At 37.2% G+C, this 19,834-nt stretch overlaps 1 protein-coding gene across 7 annotated transcripts in view; it reads left to right on the top strand.

The window, feature by feature from the left end:
* LOC127857674 (diacylglycerol kinase theta-like) overlaps positions 1 to 19,834 on the top strand; it is a 92,918-nt gene that overhangs the window by 32,187 nt on the left and 40,897 nt on the right. For 5 of the 7 annotated variants that reach the window (XR_008038548.1, XR_008038550.1, XR_008038549.1 and 2 more), the window contains exons 4-8: positions 8,608 to 8,696; positions 9,416 to 9,547; positions 11,858 to 11,999; positions 14,060 to 14,089; positions 18,417 to 18,536. Coding sequence is in view for 4 of the 7 variants with exons in the window: in XM_052394263.1 (XP_052250223.1) it covers positions 8,608 to 8,696; positions 9,416 to 9,547; positions 11,858 to 11,999; positions 14,060 to 14,089; positions 18,417 to 18,536 (513 nt within the window). In the remaining 3 variants the exon portion in view is untranslated. Of the gene's footprint in view, positions 1 to 8,607; positions 8,697 to 9,415; positions 9,548 to 11,857; positions 12,000 to 14,059; positions 14,090 to 18,401; positions 18,537 to 19,834 lie in introns of all 7 variants that reach the window. The other 2 variants (XM_052394265.1, XM_052394264.1) reach the window with 2 other exon arrangements.

Raw genomic sequence — 19,834 nt, 5'->3', positions numbered from 1 at the left:
CTTTAGATATTACCTTCACATTTGGTATGCATGTGTATATAGACAAGGCCTTTCCATACGCACATTTTTTTTTCCCTGTGACCTTGAACTTAGGGTCCGCGTTTAGGTTTCAAAATCTGTGTTTAGGTTTCGAAAAATGCTCATAACTTCTATGTCCCTTGAGATATAACCTTCATATTTGGTATGCATGTGTATATGGACAAGGCCTTTCCTTACGCACACAATTTTTTACCCCTTTGACCTTGACCTTGAACTTAGGGTCTGCATTTAGGTTTCATAATCTGCGATGAGGTTTCGAAAAATGCTCATAACTTCTTTGTCCCTTGAGATATAACCTTCATATTTAGTATGCATGTTTATATGGACAAGGCCTTTCCATACGCACACACATTTGACCCCTGTGACTTAGACCTTGAACTAAGGGTCCGCGTTTAGGTTTCGAAATCAGCGTTTAGGTTTCGAAAAATGCTATAACTTCTATCAAAGCGTTTATAGGGGGCATATGTCATCCTGTGGTGACAGCTCTTGTTTTTAGCTCACCTGCTCAGGTAAGCTTTTGTGACTGGTCTTTGTCCGTCGTCCGTCCACATTTGTTCGTAAACACTCTAGAGGCCACATTTCTTGTCCGATCTGCAGGAAACTTGGTCAGAAGATTTGTCCCAATGATATCTCGATCAAGTTCGAAACTGGGTCATGTTGGGTCAAAAACTAGTACACTAGGTAAAAAAAAAGAAAAAGCTTGTAAACACTAGAAGTCACATTTAATGCCCAATCTTCATGTAACTTTGTCTATATGTCTGTGTTAATGATATGCTGGTTGAGTTCAAAAGTGATTAAAAAACATGGCCGCTAGTGGGCGGGGCAGTTTTCCTTATCGACTCTAGAAGTCACAATTTTTGCCCAATCATCATGAAAGTTAATCAAAACATTGGTTTTATTGATATGTCGGACGAGTTCGAAAATGGTCCAGATTGGTGAAAAAACATGGCCGCCAGAGGGCGGGGCATTTTTCTCTATATGTATATAGTGAAAACATGTGAACACTCTAGAAGTCACAAATTTGGTCAGAACATTTGTTTCCTTGACACGAGAGTTGAGTTGGAAAATGTCAGTTGCATAACATGGCTGCCGGGGGGGGGGGGGGGGGGGGGAGGGGGGGGGGGGGGGGCAGTTTTCTTATATTTATATAGTAAAAAAAAGCTTGTGAACACTCTAGAAGTCACATTGGTGAATAGTTTTGTTTTATACATGTATATATCTCAGATGAGTTTGCAAATGGTCCCGATTGGTCAATAAACATGGCTGCCAGGGGTGTGTGGCAGTTTTCCTTATGTGACTATATAGAGAGAAACCTTGTGATAGAACACTATATAATATACATATATATATATATATATATATATATATATATATATATATATATATATATAATATATATATGATAGAAGTCACATTTTTTGCCTAACCATCGTGAAACTTAGTCAATACATTGGTTTTATTGATTTCATGGACAAGTTGGAAAATGGCTGAGATCGGTGAAACACACTTTTTAGCTCACCCGATTGCTCAGGTGAGGTTTTAGGATTGGTCTTTGTACGTTCGTCCACATTTGGTTTGTAAACACTCTAGCATTTACATTTCTCAAGCATTCTTTATAAAAGTTGCTGAAAGATCTCAGTCAAGTTTGATGATGAGCAAAATCACATAATTAATGCCATAATTATTGCCCTTAGATTGTCCAAATTCATTATATTATACAAAATCCTTGTAAGCATAGTTTGATGTTTTGGGGGTCAACTCAAAATATAGGTCACCATTTCAAATGTTACAAAAACAAAAACACTCCCTACGCCAGAGTTTTGGTTCAATAATGATGAAACTTGACCAGGTTGTTTGTCTGGTCAATATCTAGGTATTGTTTGACATTAGGTAAAGATTGAATGAATCGACTCCTCTCAGGTGAGCGAACTAGGGCCATCTTGGCCCTCTTGTTTCACTATAATTATTGATATGTTATCAGTGATTTATTTTGCTGAATTGGAAAAGCACTGGTACCAGCCAAATTGGGAAATATTAGCGCGAAAAACACTGAAATTGGAAATTGCGTTGTGAAGTCCTTAGATTTGAAAATTGGTTTATTGAATTTGTTGAAAACAAATACCTTAAAATTGATAACTAAGTGTTGTCAATTTGTCAATATCATTTAAACTTAGGTTCAAGCCATAGAGCTGCATAGGCAAATGAAATAAATGTTGTATTTAATTGGCCAAAAAAAATCCTTTGGGAATATTTGGGACAGCAACTGGGAAAAAACTAGCTTTTTCCCCCATCGGGAAACTGCTGTTGTCCGGTACTTTTTTTAGAAGGAAAAAATCACTGATTATTCATGACGTGATAATTTAGCAATTCAGCAAGGCTATCAGCAATTCAGCAAGGCTAAACAGGCCCATCAGACTGTTATATCTTTATGCTGTCAATTTTTCCACGAGAAGCAAACTGACGAAAGAATTTTGCATTCTTTGTGCAGCACAATATTAACACTGCATACCATTCTCATCATTTGTTAACCATGGCCTTTTTTTCCAGCCATTCAAGTTGAAACTCATCCTTATGTTTAGATTGAATGCAGTCCTTATTGTACTTGCGTTTTTAGCTCACCTGAGCACAACGTGCTCATGGTGAGCTATTGTGATTGCCTTTTGTCCGTCGTTCGTCAACATTTACCTTGTTAACACTCTAAAGGTCACATTTATTGTCCAATCTTCATGAAACTTGGTTAGAACATGTGTCTCAATAATATCTTGGAGGAGTTCGAAAATGGTTCCGGTTGGTTGAAAAACATGGCTGCCAGGGGGCATGGCAGTTTTCCTTACAGTACACTCCACGCGTTTTCCCCAAAAAACGCGCTCCCTCCGCGAGTTTTTTTCTGCTAGCGAGTGTTCACGCGGCGTTGGAAGAGCAAGGTGAACTCGATAAAACGCTCGGTGTTACGCCGCGTTCGCTAATTCCCGCGGCGTGTATTACTTTAGGCTTGTCGGTAAATGCAGACACTTTCCGTTCTTATCAGTGATCGCCGCGCAACGCCGCGTTAGCAGTGTGCTACTTGGCATGCCAAAAAATAAAAACATTGTTATAATAAATTGTTTAAATACTGTAGTACATGTATAAAAAAGATAATTGTATAGAAAATTAATACGTATAAAAATTATGTTTTTTAATTCACAGGTATGTCTACAATATGAATTAGTGTAATATAATACATTTGACAAATTAATATTAAAATCATAACACATATGACACAAGAATAAATGTTCCGTAAAATTTCCAAATGAGAATAATAATTAGTAATCCGAAACACACTACGATTTTTAATTGTTAACACGACGTTTACAAATGCTTCCAATATACAGTTATATTTCCCGACAAAAGCGCGCGAAAATTATGCTGCAATGTACAAGGTCAAGGTACAATGTATACTCCTGCAAAGCGTGCGTGTATTGATTTTTTTTATACAAACTTTGTAGCGCAGAGAACATTGAATTTTGTTGATTTCGGTTAAAAGTTTCTTTGAAATTATATCGCGAATAAGTTGATATTTCCTCTAAAATAATTTCGAATCGAACACGCTGAATCTTTATCGTTACAGTATTTTAGCAGAGTAATTATTTTAACACTAATTGTACTGTAAACTTATTAAAGAAGACATCTGGGCGGAACTGGATTTTAAGTGTTTGACGTTATGAAAACACGCAAAGCTTGTCTACTGACCTATTGTGTAGACTGCTGTCTGCGAAGTTTTGACAAAAGGGATTAACATGTGTGAATGTCACTCTGCCGATTTGGTCCATAATTACTGGTAAACATTGTTTAGAATGTCGACGCAACAAGAATACAACTGTGAATATTAAATGCAATTATCAACTCAATAGTTAACACCTTTTAACAATCAATGGAATAACCTACAAACAAAGAGAAAATCAATGCATTAGCAAGCAGAGAATTGACTTTGTTCCGACAATTAAAACCATTCCTTATGCATTCGTTGAACATGTTTACTTGAGTAAGTTACGCCTTTAGACAGGAAGCGGCTTTTCTTTGATTACGTCAAACTGTCGATTCACACAGATTTGCGAGATTTTTAGGGTCCTTGGTCATTTGTATACATGTTCAGTATAGAAAATCACCTGCTAACATGAAAACTTTGGATTAAATTATCAAAATAAAAACAATGTTGCAAACTGTGTTTATATAAATTGGTAAGTATTAGTTAAAAGACGACGTTTTGTGTGTCGTAAATCAACGAGTTTTCTATACAACAACAACTACTTCTACAACCAAGTCGGGATCGATCTATCTTGTTTGTTTTTTTTAATTGTAAATATTATACTACATGTACCTGTATGTACTTGTAATAAATGTAATTTTATTTGAAAATCAGGAAGTTAAACAAAATTAAATTGATCGTTATCTCGTAAAAAGCGGAGTTTCCCCCGCGTTGCCAACGCCGAGGGCCGCCGCGTCTGCTTATCAGTTTTGCCGATCGTTAACCGCCGCGTCCAAAATCATGCAAACGCCGCGTATAGCGGGATTTTCTTAATCTCCCTCCAGGTCGAAACCCGCAGAGTATGGAGGGAAATTGGGGAAAACGCCTGGAGTGTACTGTATATGGCTATAGTAAAACCTTGTTAACACTCTAGAAGTCACATTTTTAGTCCAATCTGCATGAAACTTGGTGGGAACATGTGTCCCAATAAAATCTTGGACAAGTTAAAAAATTGTTCGGGTTGGTTGAAAAACATGGCCGCCAGGGGGTGTTGCAGTTTTCCTTAACTCTTTCCTTGACAGGTACGCGTTTCTACAACCCTATCAATTCCCTGTCAAATACGCGTATCTACGCCTGTATCGATTCCCTGTTATCTACGCATTTCTACTACCCTATCTATTACCTGATTAATACGCCTTTTTACGAGGCACGATTTAATTTGCTATTTTAATGCTTAAAATGACGTTTTAAGTGTAACAGAAATGCATATACACCAGTGTTCTCCAGAAAAATTTGAGAAGCCAGTTATATTTTCAAAGTAGCCAGCGATTAAGCAATAAAACATGTGCATTTGCATTTCAATTGATATTTTGGGGGAAAGTAGCCTGCATCCAGATTGAATGTAACCGGTGAAATCGCCGGCTGCCGGTGCTTCCGGAGAACACTGATACACCTACGTTCATCATTTTTCTAAACTGTCGAGTAAACATCCGGTAATGATGCTATATAAAGTTATGATGCAATTGGTGACCAATCAAGACAAAGGTTCACCATTTGACATGCGTAAATCACGTTCCGGGATGTGCGCGCTTCGGGCATTTCGTAATGTCCTAAAATAACTGCTATTCTCGAACCATATTTAATTTGGACATTATCCGAAAACGTATTAATAACTCGTTAAAAATGCCGCAAAAATAGACACATTCCATAGGGATATAAAATGATTTGTGTGTAAATCGATTTCATTCTGATTGTTGTTTGATTCCATTATATCGTAAATGGTTGTTTCCGAGATCATATACGAGAATTACATCGATATGTTAAATGGCATGTACACTCAAATGTTTTTACAAACGACACGTGCTTATCTAAAGTTTGTGTTTCGTAATACACAGGATATTGGATTATCGGTGCTTGATTGGGCAATAAAACAAAGACGCAGTCGGCCATCTTCAATATGCTTGAACTGACCAACATAATAATTAATAGCGCACGTGCTAATCTAACATTTAGGAATAAGAAACACGGGTTCTAGACACTTTGAATAAACATGTTTACCGGACGCAGCAGTAGTCTTCAGATGACGTTGGCGCGCGTGCCATGTTACCTCGGCGTTTTGTAATTTGGTACACGAATACATGGGTTTGTCGGCGACTTCTGGGTTATAAAGTTATATGTCGGCGATCAGATTATAAATTGGAGTATTTGATAATAAAGTAGCCGCCTAAAGTTGGAATTTTGCAAATAAATACACGAATCGAAGACTTATTGAAGACGCCGACATTGCCGGATTTCGATCGGTAATAAAATGCAAAATGCAAATTGATTATATGAATATTCATGGCACATTATGCAACATCCAATTAAATTGTTACCGGTATCTATAAATGTTTATAAATCATTTGGTGAATTAATGTAATAGAAATACCAAGTATTGTAAGAATTTTATAAGAAATAATACAATTGATTTTGAAAATGAATGAAGTTGTTTGAGAAACTCTGTGTTTTTCTATAGTTATTTATAAGAATTTACATGAATTTTGAGGCTTGCAGAATGAATTTATAAAATAAAAAAATCTTCAAGAAAGAAGAATTGTAGTGTGGAAAGAAAGAAAAAAAAAAATTCCAAAATATAATTATTTGTATTTGATTCAACACACCAACTTCGCAAAGTTTCTATATGAGCTGGAAAGAGATTTGCATATAAACCCAGTAAAACACACAACGGTCAACTTTACATGACTATAACTGATGAATAAAATAATGTAGAAACATTAGTTTACACCACAGGAAAGGAAATTTTATTAGCTAAAACTTTCATATTGAGTGTTTTTCAATAATATTTCAACTTTTATGAGAAAATCAGTTTTAAAGGCAATGAGGGTTGCGTTTCCAAAGAGGTAGATTTGCATTGAAACGCAGTAAAACACACAACGGTCAACTTTGCATGTCTATAACTGACCAATAAATTAAGGTAGAAACATACAGTTTACACCACAGGAAAGGAAATTTTATAAGATAAAACTTTCATATTGAGTATTTTTCAATAATATTTCAATTTTTATGACAATATCAGGTTCAAAAGCAATGAGGGTCATAAAACAGCGTTTTTCCAAGATGGGGTACTGATATTGATAAGATGGCTATCAGCCACTGGTCAGCAGGCAGCTAGGTCTTGTGGCTTATATTGGCTAAATGGCTGTCAAGGAAAGGGTTAAATGGCTATAGTAAAACCTTGTTAACACTCTAGAAGTCACATTTATTGTCCAATCTTTATGAAACTTAGTCAGAACATTTGTTATAATGATATCTTGGACGAGTTCGAAAATGGTTCCGGTTGTTTGAAAAACATGGCCACCAGGGGGCGTGGCAGTTTTCGTTATATGGCTATAGTAAAACCTTGTTAACACTCTAGAAGTCACATTTTTAGTCCAATCTTCATGAAACTTGATCAAAACATGTGTCCCAATAATATCTTGGACTAGTTCGAAAATGGTTCCAGTTGAATGAAAAACATGGCCGCTTGGGGCGGGGCAGTTTTCCTTATACATGTATGGCTTTACTGTATGGTAAATCTTGTTAACACTCTAGAAGTCACATTTGTGGTCCAATGCTCATGAAACTTGGTCAGAATATTTGAACTAATAATATCTGGGCTAAGTTCAAAAATGGTTGAGATCAGTTAAAACACATGGCTGCAAGGGGGCGTGGCATTTTTCCTTAAATGGCTATATACTACAAAACCTTGTTAACACTCTAGAAGTCACATTTATTATCCAATCTGTATGAAACTTGATCAGAACATTTGTTCTAACAATAGCTTGAGTGAGTTTGAAAATGGTCATGGTTTGTTGAAAAACATGGCCGCCAGGGGGGGGGGGGGGGGGGGGGCAGTTGTCCTTATATGGCTTTAGTGAAAACTTGTTGACACTATATTAGCGACATTAATTGGCCAATTTTCATGAAACCTGGTCAGAACATTTGTGACAATGAAATTTTGCCAGAGATTGAAGCTGGGTCATATGAGCTAAAAAACTAGGTCACAAGGTCAAATATAAAAAAAAACATGTTAGAAGTCACTTTTTTGGTCCAAAATAATCTTCATGAATCAGCTTGCATTTTTTTCAGAATAGTCTAGTTCCTTTGGCTTTCAGGTGAGCGCCTTAGGGCCTGATGGCCCTCTTGTTCTGAATGTTTGGCTTTTTTGGCAGAGAAACACCTTGAACATTTTAATAGTTGTTAACACCTTGGGCGCAGCCAGTTTGGAAATAAATTATACAGCGTCTGACAACATTGGTTGATTCAGTTTATATATGTATTCAATGTTTTGTAATACGCAATTTAATTGGCTGTGACCATTTCACGCCAGAGGGGTAAAGGTATTTATGAATACTGCACAATAAATGGATTGTAAAGAACAGCTTTTTTAAAAAGCTATTTGCTAGTACAAGCTTTTGAAATTCAATCGCCGGGCGTAAAAATTAGTTACCTTTGGCGAGCAGGCAAACCACCCTGATCTTGTGTCATAGAGGCCTTTTTAGACACTAAAAACCAGTTTACATATTTGAGAATAGCCTGTGTCTGTTCGTCTTATAATTTTTGCATGTGCTTAAAGTTTCGTCCCAGATTAGCCAGTGCAGTCTGCATAGGCTAATCAGGGACAACACTTTAAACTTAAACTGGATTTTTGCTAAGAAAATACTTTCTTTAAAGGAAAAATATGATAAAAGTGAAAAGTATCATCCCTAATTAGCCTGTGCAGATTGCACAGGTTAATCGGGGAAGACACTTAACGCTCATGCATCAAACCCTTTTCACAGAGCACGGCTCATATGTTCTTTCAGTCTGTGAGTATTATGCACACCTGGACTGCCATGACTTCGTTGTTAGCGACTGCAAGGAGTGTGCCATCTACTCACCCACAATCACACGGGTACGTAGACAAACATACTGTTAAAAAAAACACTATATTTATATCAAATTGATGGACTTGCATGTACCTACTAAAGTTGCTTTATTTTGGGAAACCATATTAATTTATTGGTGCAAAATAAACTTTGTAAAATGCCCACTAATTTTTTGCCACAACAAATCTTTGGGAAACGCCCACTTATTTTGGGGTACAGCCAAGCTTTTGAAAATCACACTTGTTTAGGGGTACAGACCAAGCTTTTGAAAATCTCACTATTTTAGGGATACAAATCAAGCTTTTGAAAACTCCATTTATTTGTCGAAACAAACAAACGTATGGAAAACCCCACTTATTTTGGGCTACATTCCAAAATTTGGAAAATCAAAATCATTGATTAGGGTTTTACAAGCCAAGCTTTTGGAAACCCCAACTTAACAAATAAATGCATAGTGAATGATGTTATGATATAAAGGATATATGTATACTCGTAAATTTTGTAATATTTTAAGATAAAAGCACAAAACAAAAATCTAGTCTGAGCAGAAAGATTTGTCCCTGATGAGCCTGTGCAGACAGCTATTCAGGAACAACACTTTCCGCTTATATGGAATTTTATCACAGAAAGTCTCTTCCAAATGAAAACTCAGTGTAGGCCAAAAGCGTTGTCCCTGTTTAGCCTGGGCCAACTTCACAGGCTAATCTAGGACAACACTTAAGCAACATGGCACCTATGTTTACAGGCGTCCGTGGTTCACTACCATCACTGGCGGGAGGGTAATCTCCCGGCCAACTCCAAGTGTCTGGCCTGCAAGAAGACGTGCTGGTCATCCGAATGCTTGGCGGGCATGAGATGCGAGTGGTGTGGACTCACGGTAAAAATTACATCTTAATGACAGGCCTTTTTTCTGGCCATTTTGGGGAAAAAAGCAATATTTTTTCGCAATAAGTTGGTATAACACAAACATAAGTTTAATAAGTTATTTCGTGGACATGTCAGCCCATGAAATTAACAAAAATTAATGTCCAGGGAATAATAATGCTTTAAGCTGGGTTCCCACTGCCGATCAGATCAACTCGATCAAGCCCGACCAAGCGGTCGGGTATTGGTCTTGTTGGTCAGCATGAGTGATCGGGGGCAGTCGGGTAGGTCGGCCTTGGTCGGGCTTTTTACCTGATATTTTTTGACATGTCAAAAAATATCGAGTAGCGGTCGAGTAGGAAACAGATCGAGAAGCGCTCGGCAAGTGGTCATGTATGAGTTGAGTAGAAGATCGAGTTGATCGTGAAGCAATCATGTGGCAATCGGATTGACATCTTTTACATGATCTCTATCTGATCCGCTCGACCTCTACCTGAGTTATTTTAGATCGCAACACGATCCACCCGACCTCTATCCGATATGATGTACAGATTTACTAGACTGCTACCCGACGGCTACTCGACCGTACAAGATCACTTCCCGATTGCTATTCGACCATACACGAGCTCATGTCACTTAAACAAAACTCATGTCCAAAACATCGTCCTTGTCTCTCATTACCTTCTTAGAATCAGACAAGTAAACATCCAAAGATGCCAAGAAATGGCAAAAAGGCGACTTACACTGCTTAAAGTAGTAAAACAATCCATGATGATTAAAGTGATTAGTGAACAACAATGTTTGAAGTTTTTATTCTCAAAGTTTCAATACACGACCGTTCGCGACTTTGTACGACTGTAGTACGACCATCACGATCTAGTCATGTGAAGATCTGGTGGCGATCGAGCTGAGGTCCACTTGGTCGATCTGAGATCGTATAGGGCACGCATATAGGTCGAGATGATCGAGCGGAAATCGGAAAGATGGTTGAATGGACGTAATGAATGAGTCATGTGGGGGTCGTGTATTATCGACAAGAGGTCAAGAAGAAGTCGTGTATACCCTTTTTAGCTCACCTGAGCACAACGTTTGCTTGAAAAACATGGCCGCCTTTGGACGGGGCATTTTTCCTTATATGGCTACAGTAAAATCTTGTTAACACTCTAGAGGCCACATTTATTGTCTGATCTTCATAAAACTTGGTCAGAAGATTCATCCCAATAATATCTTAGCTTGGTCGGGTTCGGTCGGGAAATTTTGGTGATCGGGATGATCGAGTTGATCAGATCGGCAGTGGGAACCCACCTTTAAAGTTATTCTTAATTTTGCATGATTTATTATGCCCCCCTTCGAAGAAGAGGGGGTATATTGTTTTGCTCATGTCTGTTTGTCAGTCGGTCCGTTGGTCTGTCGGTCCGTCCACCATATGGTTTACGGATGATAACTCAAGAACGCTTAGGCCTAGAATCATAAAACTTCATAGGTACATTGAACATGACTGGCAGATGACCCCTATTGATTTTAAGGTCAAAGGTCAAGGTCACAGTGACTCGAAATAGTAAAATGGTTTCCGGATGATAACTCAAGAATGCTTATGTCTAGGATCATGAAACTTCATAGGTACATTAATCATGACTGGCAGATGACCCCTATTGATTTTCAGGTCACTAGGTCAAAGATCAAGGTCACAGTTACTCGAAACAGTAAAATGGTTTCCGGATGATAACTCAAGAATGCTTGTGCCTAGGATCATGAAACTTCATAGGAACATTGATCATGACTGACAGATGACCCCTATTGATTTTCAGGTCACTAGGTCAAAGGTCAAGGTCACAGTGACTCAAAACAGTAAAATAGTTTCCGGATGATAACTCAAGAGCGCTAACTATCATGAAACTTCATAGGTACATTGATCATGACTGGCAGATGACCCCTATTGATTTTCAGGTCACTACATGTGGGTCAAAGGTCAAGGTCACAGTGACAAAAAACGTATTCACACAATGGATTCGACTACAACAGACAGCCAATATGGGGGGCATGCATGTTTTACAAACAGCCCTTGTTTAACACGGAAGAGAACAGACAGTATTATAAAAGTGCTGTCATGGTTACATGAATTATGACCTTTTATTAGCCTGAATCTTTGTCCTTTTTAAAAATAAACTAATATATGGCAAGAAAAACATCTTAAGCTTTTGTGTAAAGATTGTTGCACATACAGGTTACCAAATGTTGAATTTACTTCAACAGGCCAAAATATACCCATTCCGGGCAAAGAGGCAACCACTTATATCTATCCCTGCTGTTGTTGTTACCACAGGCCCATGCCAGTTGTCATCGGTTACTGCCAGCTGAGTGTAACTTTGGCAGCCTACGAGAGATCATGTTACCCTCGAGCTGTCTATCCATGCCACGTATGGACCTCTCTGTAGAGACCATGATGGGGATGAGCAAGAAAACAAGTGAGCCGTTTTTTGGTTTCTCATGTTTCAATGGTTTTATTAGTCCCCTACTGGTGAAACCGGAGAGGGACTTACAGTTTGCGCTCTGTTTGTCTGTTAGTCTGTCACACTTTTCTGGATCCTGCGATAACTTTAAAAGTTCTAAATATTTTTTCATGAAACTTGAAACATGGATGTAGATGTCAATATGGAGATTATGCACGTCATTTCATTTTGATCCTTCGTCAAGAATTCTAATTGCTATGGCAACAAATATAAAAAAATGTTTTGTTTTTTTTACTGAAAATGGTGGAGTTTCACCGGTAGGGGACAATATTGCTTGGCAATCTCTTGTTTTTTTCTTATTTTAATTATTTTATTCATTTTATAATATGAATATATACAATCAATTTACAAAGACATGTACTTGCATAGACTTATTTTACCATTTGTGCTAAGTTGTAACAGTGTTACAACTATCAATACATAACCTGAATGAATATACTTTCTATGACTGTTTTTACCATTTTTTAGTTTCCATAAATACTTTAATTTATTTATAACACAATATTAAATTATTCTTAACAAGAGAGCCGTCTTTCGTTTTGATAGTTGTGTTTTTTGACATGGGTTTAAATGACATGAATTCTGAAATGTTGTTCATACTTAAGACTAGGATGAAAATGCTGAAAATACCTACAATTTAAGACAAAATTACTTAGATGCCTTAAAAGTGAATCATGAAAATATTTCACTGTGGCAATACTCCCGTATCTCATATTTTGTGTGAACATGGGGGCCATAGGATTATTACATCTAAAAAGTAGTTTGAAAGATGAAATGTATTATATTCTATACATGATTTATTACATATATTACATGATTTTATCTAGGTACCTTTGTGAGCCTTGTTATAGGGAAACTGGGCTTAATGCATGTGCGTTTTGTGTCGTCCCAGATTAGCCTGTGCAAACCATTCCTGATCAGCCTGTGCAAACCATTCCTGATCAGCCTGATCACTTTCTTCTTTAATGGTCATTTTGTTTAAATGAAATTTCCTTCTAAGCGAAAAAATCCTGTTTAGATCGAAAGTGTCCTTCCTGATAAAACTTTGAATTGTTCAGGCTGGGACGACAATTTAAGCACATCGCCTTGTTTTCTATCAAAAGATTTGATACAAAGTCCTATATTTTCTAATCATCATTTTGGCTCTTTTCCTACACTTATCTGGAATTAGATGTACCAAGTAAGTACTGCTGTGTTTGAATGTATTCAATTCATAATGCCCAACTAGTCTAGACCTTATGCATTGTTTTGTGACTGTCTGTAGTCGAAACATGTGTTGTGCAGGTTGTGTTTCGTAAGTTATAGCTATTAAGTTTTGCGTAGCCAGGCCTTTTCCAGACGTATCTAAGGGTATGTAAACAAACTCATTCCCAAAACAAAATGGTAATTAAAAAAAAGAAAAAAATCTATCCAAATTTCCAAAAAATGTCTAATTATTATTTTACCTCAATTTTATTTCAATGACGTCTAACAACTTATATAAATATAATTTTTATGATTTTGTTCTTCTTATTTGAAATATAAAATAGTCACATTAAATAAGTTTTTCTCAAATCAGTGGAACATTCCCAATCCCGAATGAGCAATGTTTCCAAAAATTGCCAGGAAAAGGCCTGGTAGCGACAGATTTTGATAAATTATTTTTCACCAATTACTCAATTGTTCTTTATCTTGTGATATGAATCCTGGTTCAAAAGCCTTAAAAAATACAAAATTTATATTTAACTAACTCATGTTATATTTATAAATAAAAAACAATCTTTGGGTCTGTTGTTTTTATTTGGGCCTCCAAATTTTCTTCATCCACAAGCCCAGAATGGCCTTAACTTTTGAAACATTACCCATAGACAGGGCTTCAATAGGTCATTTATTATTGATTATTTATAGCAGCAGAGAACTCTCCATTCCAGGCCATATCACTACGATAAGAATACACTTGCTTGTTGCATTTGATAATTGCAACCCTGCAATACCATTTAGCCAATCAGCACTTTTATGTTTTCAATAATTTACAGGCCCCAACTTCACAGTAACAGACCGATCCGGTGAGTAGTCTTGCAAGAAAGGCTTGACCTTGCATGACATGCATGAAACCGTCACCATGTTGTACCGAATGAAGCTGATTCATCTTTTGGCTTCGACAATATCAGTATCATCTCTATTGATTTCCTATAGCATCCTCTCCCCCTTTCCACCTCTGTTAAACAGTACTAATAATGTAATGATCTGATGATGTATACCCTGCTTCCCAGCATTGGGTTTTCACCATTTGGGGAATGGGTCTGGGTCCCTTTGGAATGGGAAAAATCAAGGCGTTTTGACAAACATTTGGAAGTTATTGATTTTGTTATTTTGCTAACAAATGCTTCAAATTGAGAATAAAACTGTTTTCAATTTTCAAATTTCACAAGTGTTTTAACTTAGGGTAAACTTTTAGAGGTGAAGATACATGTTGAGATACAAATTGTTTTTGTTTTTTCAACCTTCAAGTGAAATATGTTGAGGTCCTTTTTGACAAAAAAACACTTTTTTCCGTTGTGAATGCGGCTTTATACTGGCCTCGAATATGAACGAAAAAAACAACTGACATAATGTAATGATATTGTATGTACTTCCGCCTAAAATACCGGATTGGTTATGTCCTGATTTGAGCTAACACCGTTAGCACTATAGTGCTGATGAATGCATGTGTATTTACAAGTAAGCCAAATCACTGAGAATAAGAAAAGCAAAATAGTGTTAGACTATTGCTTGAAAGTATGATGTGTGAACGGTCCACTCCTTACCCTTGACATACAGAAAGGAGGTATTAGAACTCGGACAAATTAACCATACTAAAACAATTTTATGAATATACATATAACCTTTTGCAGTTAATATAATATAATAATTTGCTAAATATAACTTCACGCCATGTCATTTATTTGTTGCCATTAAATTGTCAGTGTTTTTCATGCATGAACACCTTTCATTGATACAAAGTGTTTCGTTTGTTTAGATCTGCTTTTGATATGCTAGTTCCATGTGACTTCATTTTATCAATGTTGGTTTGATCAATTCTTGTGTTTTCTTGTTGTGCAAACTTCTTAAAATTAAGCGCAGTGTCTACAGCATGCCATTATGAATCTCATTTCAGCCATTTTTAATGTATTGCTGTATTAGCCTACCTGATAATATATTGCTGTATTAGCCTACCTGATAACATATTGGTGTATTAGCCTACCTGATAACAATGTGCTAATGATGTATTGCTGTATTAGCCTACCTGATAACAATGTACTAATGATGAGCTTTTGTAATGGCTTCTTGTCTGTTGGTCATCATGGGTCCTGTGCTTGATGTGTTTTCCTTATGATCACATTTTAGGCCAAATTTATTGCCTTATCTTCATGAAACTTGAACCAATAATATCTTGGCCTGCTTAAAAACTGGATCATGTGAGGTCAAAAACTATTTGACTAAGTCAGAAAATGCTGATCTTAGAAACCACATTTATTGCCCAATCTCTATGAACTTTGGTCAGAATTTGTCCCCATTATGTCTTGGCAGAGATCAAAACTGGGTCACATTTAGTGCTGCAACAATACGCCAAAAACCGTATTGCAATATATTGTCAGTTTAAAAACCCGTATTGCAATATATCGCAATATATTGCTAACTTGTACCAAAATTATAACTTGCCGATTACCCGATAATCCCGTATATTCCAGATTTAAAGCAAATTTTGGTAAATATTTACTATACCGGTAAATGTGCTCAAGAATAACACAAAACACAAACATTCGCAACTTTTCTTAAGTATCAAATACATTTTGGCATTTGTTACTATTTAAAGATGTGATGAAATAACGTCCAACCGGGGCGTTTTTTTCCACTGAACACGCTTAATTCACCTGCCGTGATGTTCCCGTTTTTATACAACACAAAATACACCCATACTTTCCATGCAACGTTCTACATGTCTGTATAATTTTCGCGTGCTTTTTATTGAGACAAAGGATAAAGCACTTTAAATTTGACGCTATAATTTTTGATTGTCGCATTAGCATTAAAATTTTGAAGCGTATTTCCAAAATTTGGATTAAAAATTTAATAATGCTCAATTCAGAATCGAACGAAACATTTACAGCTGTGCGCAATTAATTCAAAGATAATCTGTTCGAAAGCATCGAACGAATGCTCCGATGTAACAACGCTACTCCGTATAATATACTTTTCAGAATGCTATTTTTACGAAAAAAAATATTTACACTGCTTTGTTTTGTTTACCTTGTTATCATTATTTCGGATGGCTTTTCTGGACGAAATGTGAATGAATTTTTGTAAAATTTTCGTACCGGTATGATGAAAATCGTGTCGCAATACAATATGCGGATTGCGTATTGCGATATATACCGATATACCATTATATGGTTGCAGCACTAGTCACATTTATTTATAAAGTTACAACATATGTAGGTCAAATAAGCAAAAAGCTTATGAACACTCTGGATGCCGCATATGTGAATGTTATTTGGCCTGAAGATTTTTCCCAATCATATCTCAGTTTTTAGTTCAAATTAAGTCACGTGTTGTGACAAAATAGGTCACTCGCCCAGTTGAAGAGAAAGCTTGTAAAAACTAGATGCCTAAATTACTGCCCCATTGTCATGAAATTTTGTCTGAACATTTGTCCTAATGATATCTCTGATGTTTTTAGAGCTGGGTCAGTTGGTGTCAAAAACTAGATCACTATGTCCAACTTAAGGAAAAGTTCTTAAACTATCTTGATTCCACATATTTTGCTCAATCTTCATGAAACTTTGTCATAACATTTGACTCAAAAATATCTCGGTCAAGCTCAAAACTCATTCACATGGGTTCAAAAACTAAGTCACAACTTCAACTTAAAGAACAAGCTTGAGATTAATGAAGAAGCCACATTCTTGTGACACTCTTGCAGCAACATTTACTGCTAAATCTTTATGGAGATTAGCCCCTAGGATATATCCGCAAAGTTTCAATCTGTGTCATGTGGGGTCAAAAGAGGTCACTGAGTTAAATTAAATAAAAGCTTATTCACACTATGGAGGGCACATTTGTAACCCAGTCATCATAAAACTTTGTGAGAACATTTGTCCCAATGATATCTTACATGAGTTAGAAACTGGGTAATGTTGGGTCAAAAACTAGGTCACTAGGTCAAATCCAAGGAAAAGTTCATGAATACTCTCGAAGTAACAGTTTGCTATGTTATCTAAAGGAAACCTGCTTAGAACATTTTTTCTTGTGATGTCTCTGACAAGTTTTTCCATTCTAAAACATGGCGGCCATGACGGGGAGCAAACATTTGAACCTTAAACCTTTGGCGCTGTTGTTGTGAGAATACACAGGACTAATGAAAATTGGTATATGAAGTTAATATAATATACGGATTGCGTATGTTTCCCCCCCTGCATGTTATTGTCCCCCGCCCAAGATGAAGAGATATACTTTTGGCATTGTCCATCTTCCAGTTTTTTCTGTCCATCTGTTACAAACTTTTCGCAAGGGATATCAAATCAAATTATTTGCTTGTTGCATCTTTAACTTTTGTAATACCGCTATTTTTATGCTCCCCGAAAATTTTCGGGTAGCATATAGTTGCCAGTTTGAAGTTACTTCCGTCACACTTTTGTTACCGTTTCTCATAGCACCTTCAATATTTTACTGATCTCTTTCATATTTGGCATGTAGGTACCTTGCATGGACCTCTACCTTTTGATGAGGTTTGAGGTCACTGGGGTCAAGGTCAAGGTCACAGAGGCTAATAATAGATTTTTCCGTCACACTTTTGTTACAGTTTCTCATAGCACCTTCAATACTTTACCGATCCTTTTCATATTTTGCATGTAGGGACCTTGCATGGACCTCTACCTTTTGATGAGGTTTGAGGTCACTGGGGTCAAGGTCAAGGTCACAGAGGCTAATAATAGATTTGTTTAGGTGGTTATTAACACATAGATTGACAAAGTGCATCATCGGAGAGCATCCATCAGTTTCACTGATATTCTTGTTTTAATAGTTATTCCAATCAGCATACAATATTTGTATGTCTTTCAGAGTTTAACAACTCATGTTGAAGATAAAATTAAAGAGCACATACATCAAAACTTTATTGAACATTTAGATATGAGCTGTGCTCTGTGAAAAACGGAAGTTTAAAACAAAGAGCTCAGTGCTGCCCCCTTCTTCTCTCTAGAGTTGTTGTGTGGGGTTTTAAGAAGAAACAATGGCTGCCAAATACAATTTCTCAAGCAAACTTTGCAGATAAGCGCCACCTATTTCCTCCTCCCCTGCCCAGAATTGTTGTGTGTAGCTTCATCATAACTGCAGCAGGTGTTCTATTTTTAGCGCGGACGATATCGGAGGACTGGTCAAGTAGCGGTGACTCGCGTAACGACGACACAGAGGAACGGGAGAGGCGGTCGCCAAGGGAAAGAGACACAAAGGACAGAGACAAGGACACAGAATGTAAGCAGGGATCACCTGGCTCAAAATATTCTTTATTCAAGTTAAATTTTATGCCCCTTCGAAGAAGAGGGGGTATATTGTTTTGCACATGTCGGTCAATCCGTCCGTCGGTCCGTCCACCAGATGGTTTCAGGATGATAACTCAAGAATGCTTAGGCCTAGGATCATGAAACTTCAATGGTACATTGATCATGACTGGCAGATGACCCCTATTGATTTTCAGGTCAAAGGTCAAGGCCACAGTGACTCAAAATAGTAAAATGGTTTCCGGATGAAAACTCAAGAATGCTTATGCCTAGGATCATGAAACTTCATAGGCACATTGATTATGACTGGCAGATGACCCCTATTGATTTCCAGGTCACTAGGTCAAAGGTAAAGGTCACAGTGACACGAAACAGTAAAATGGTTTCTGGATGATAACTCAAGAATGCTTACGCCTAGGATCATAAAAACTTCATAGGTACATTGTTCATGACTGGCAGATGACCGCAATTGATTTTCAGGTCACTAAGTCAAAGGTCAAGGTCACAGAGACAAAAAACGTATTCACTCAATGGCTGCCACTACAACTGACAGCCCATATGGGGGGCATGCATGTTTTATTATGCCCCCCTTCGAAGAAAAGGGGGTATATTGTTTTGCACGTCGGTCGGTTGGTCCATCGGTCTGTAGGTCAGTCTGTCCGTCCACCAGATGGTTTCCGGATGATAATTGAAGAACGCTTAGGCCTAGGATCATGAAACTTCATAGGTACATTGATTATGACTGGCAGATGACCCTTATTGATTTTCAGGTCACTAGGTCAAAGGTCAAGGTCACAGTGACTCAAAATAGTAAAATGGTTTCCAGATCATAACTCAATAATGCTTACGCCTAGAATCATGAAACTTCATAGGTGCATTGATCATGACTGGCAGATGACCCCTATTGATTTTCAGGTCACAAGGTCAAAGGTCAAGGTCACAGTGACTGGAAATAGTAAAATGGTTTCCGGATGATAACTCAATAATGCTTACGCCTAGGATCATGAATCTTCATAGGTGCATTGATCATGACCAGCAGATGACCCAAATTGATTTTCAGGTCACTAGGTCAAAGGTCAAGGTCACAGTGACTCGAAATAGTAAAATGGTTTCCGGATGATAACTCAAGAATGCACGCGTAGGATCATGAAACTTAATAGGTATATTGATCATGACTGGCAGATGACCCCTATCGATTTTCAGGTCACTAGGTCAAAGGTCAAGGTCACAGTGACTCAAAACAGTAAAATGGTTTTCGGATGATAACTCAAG

Source organism: Dreissena polymorpha, chromosome 14 (assembly GCF_020536995.1).
Source record: "Dreissena polymorpha isolate Duluth1 chromosome 14, UMN_Dpol_1.0, whole genome shotgun sequence".
NCBI lineage: Eukaryota > Metazoa > Mollusca > Bivalvia > Myida > Dreissenidae > Dreissena > Dreissena polymorpha.
Note: the sequence above shows the minus strand (reverse complement) of the source record. Positions and strands in the feature narration are given on the sequence as shown.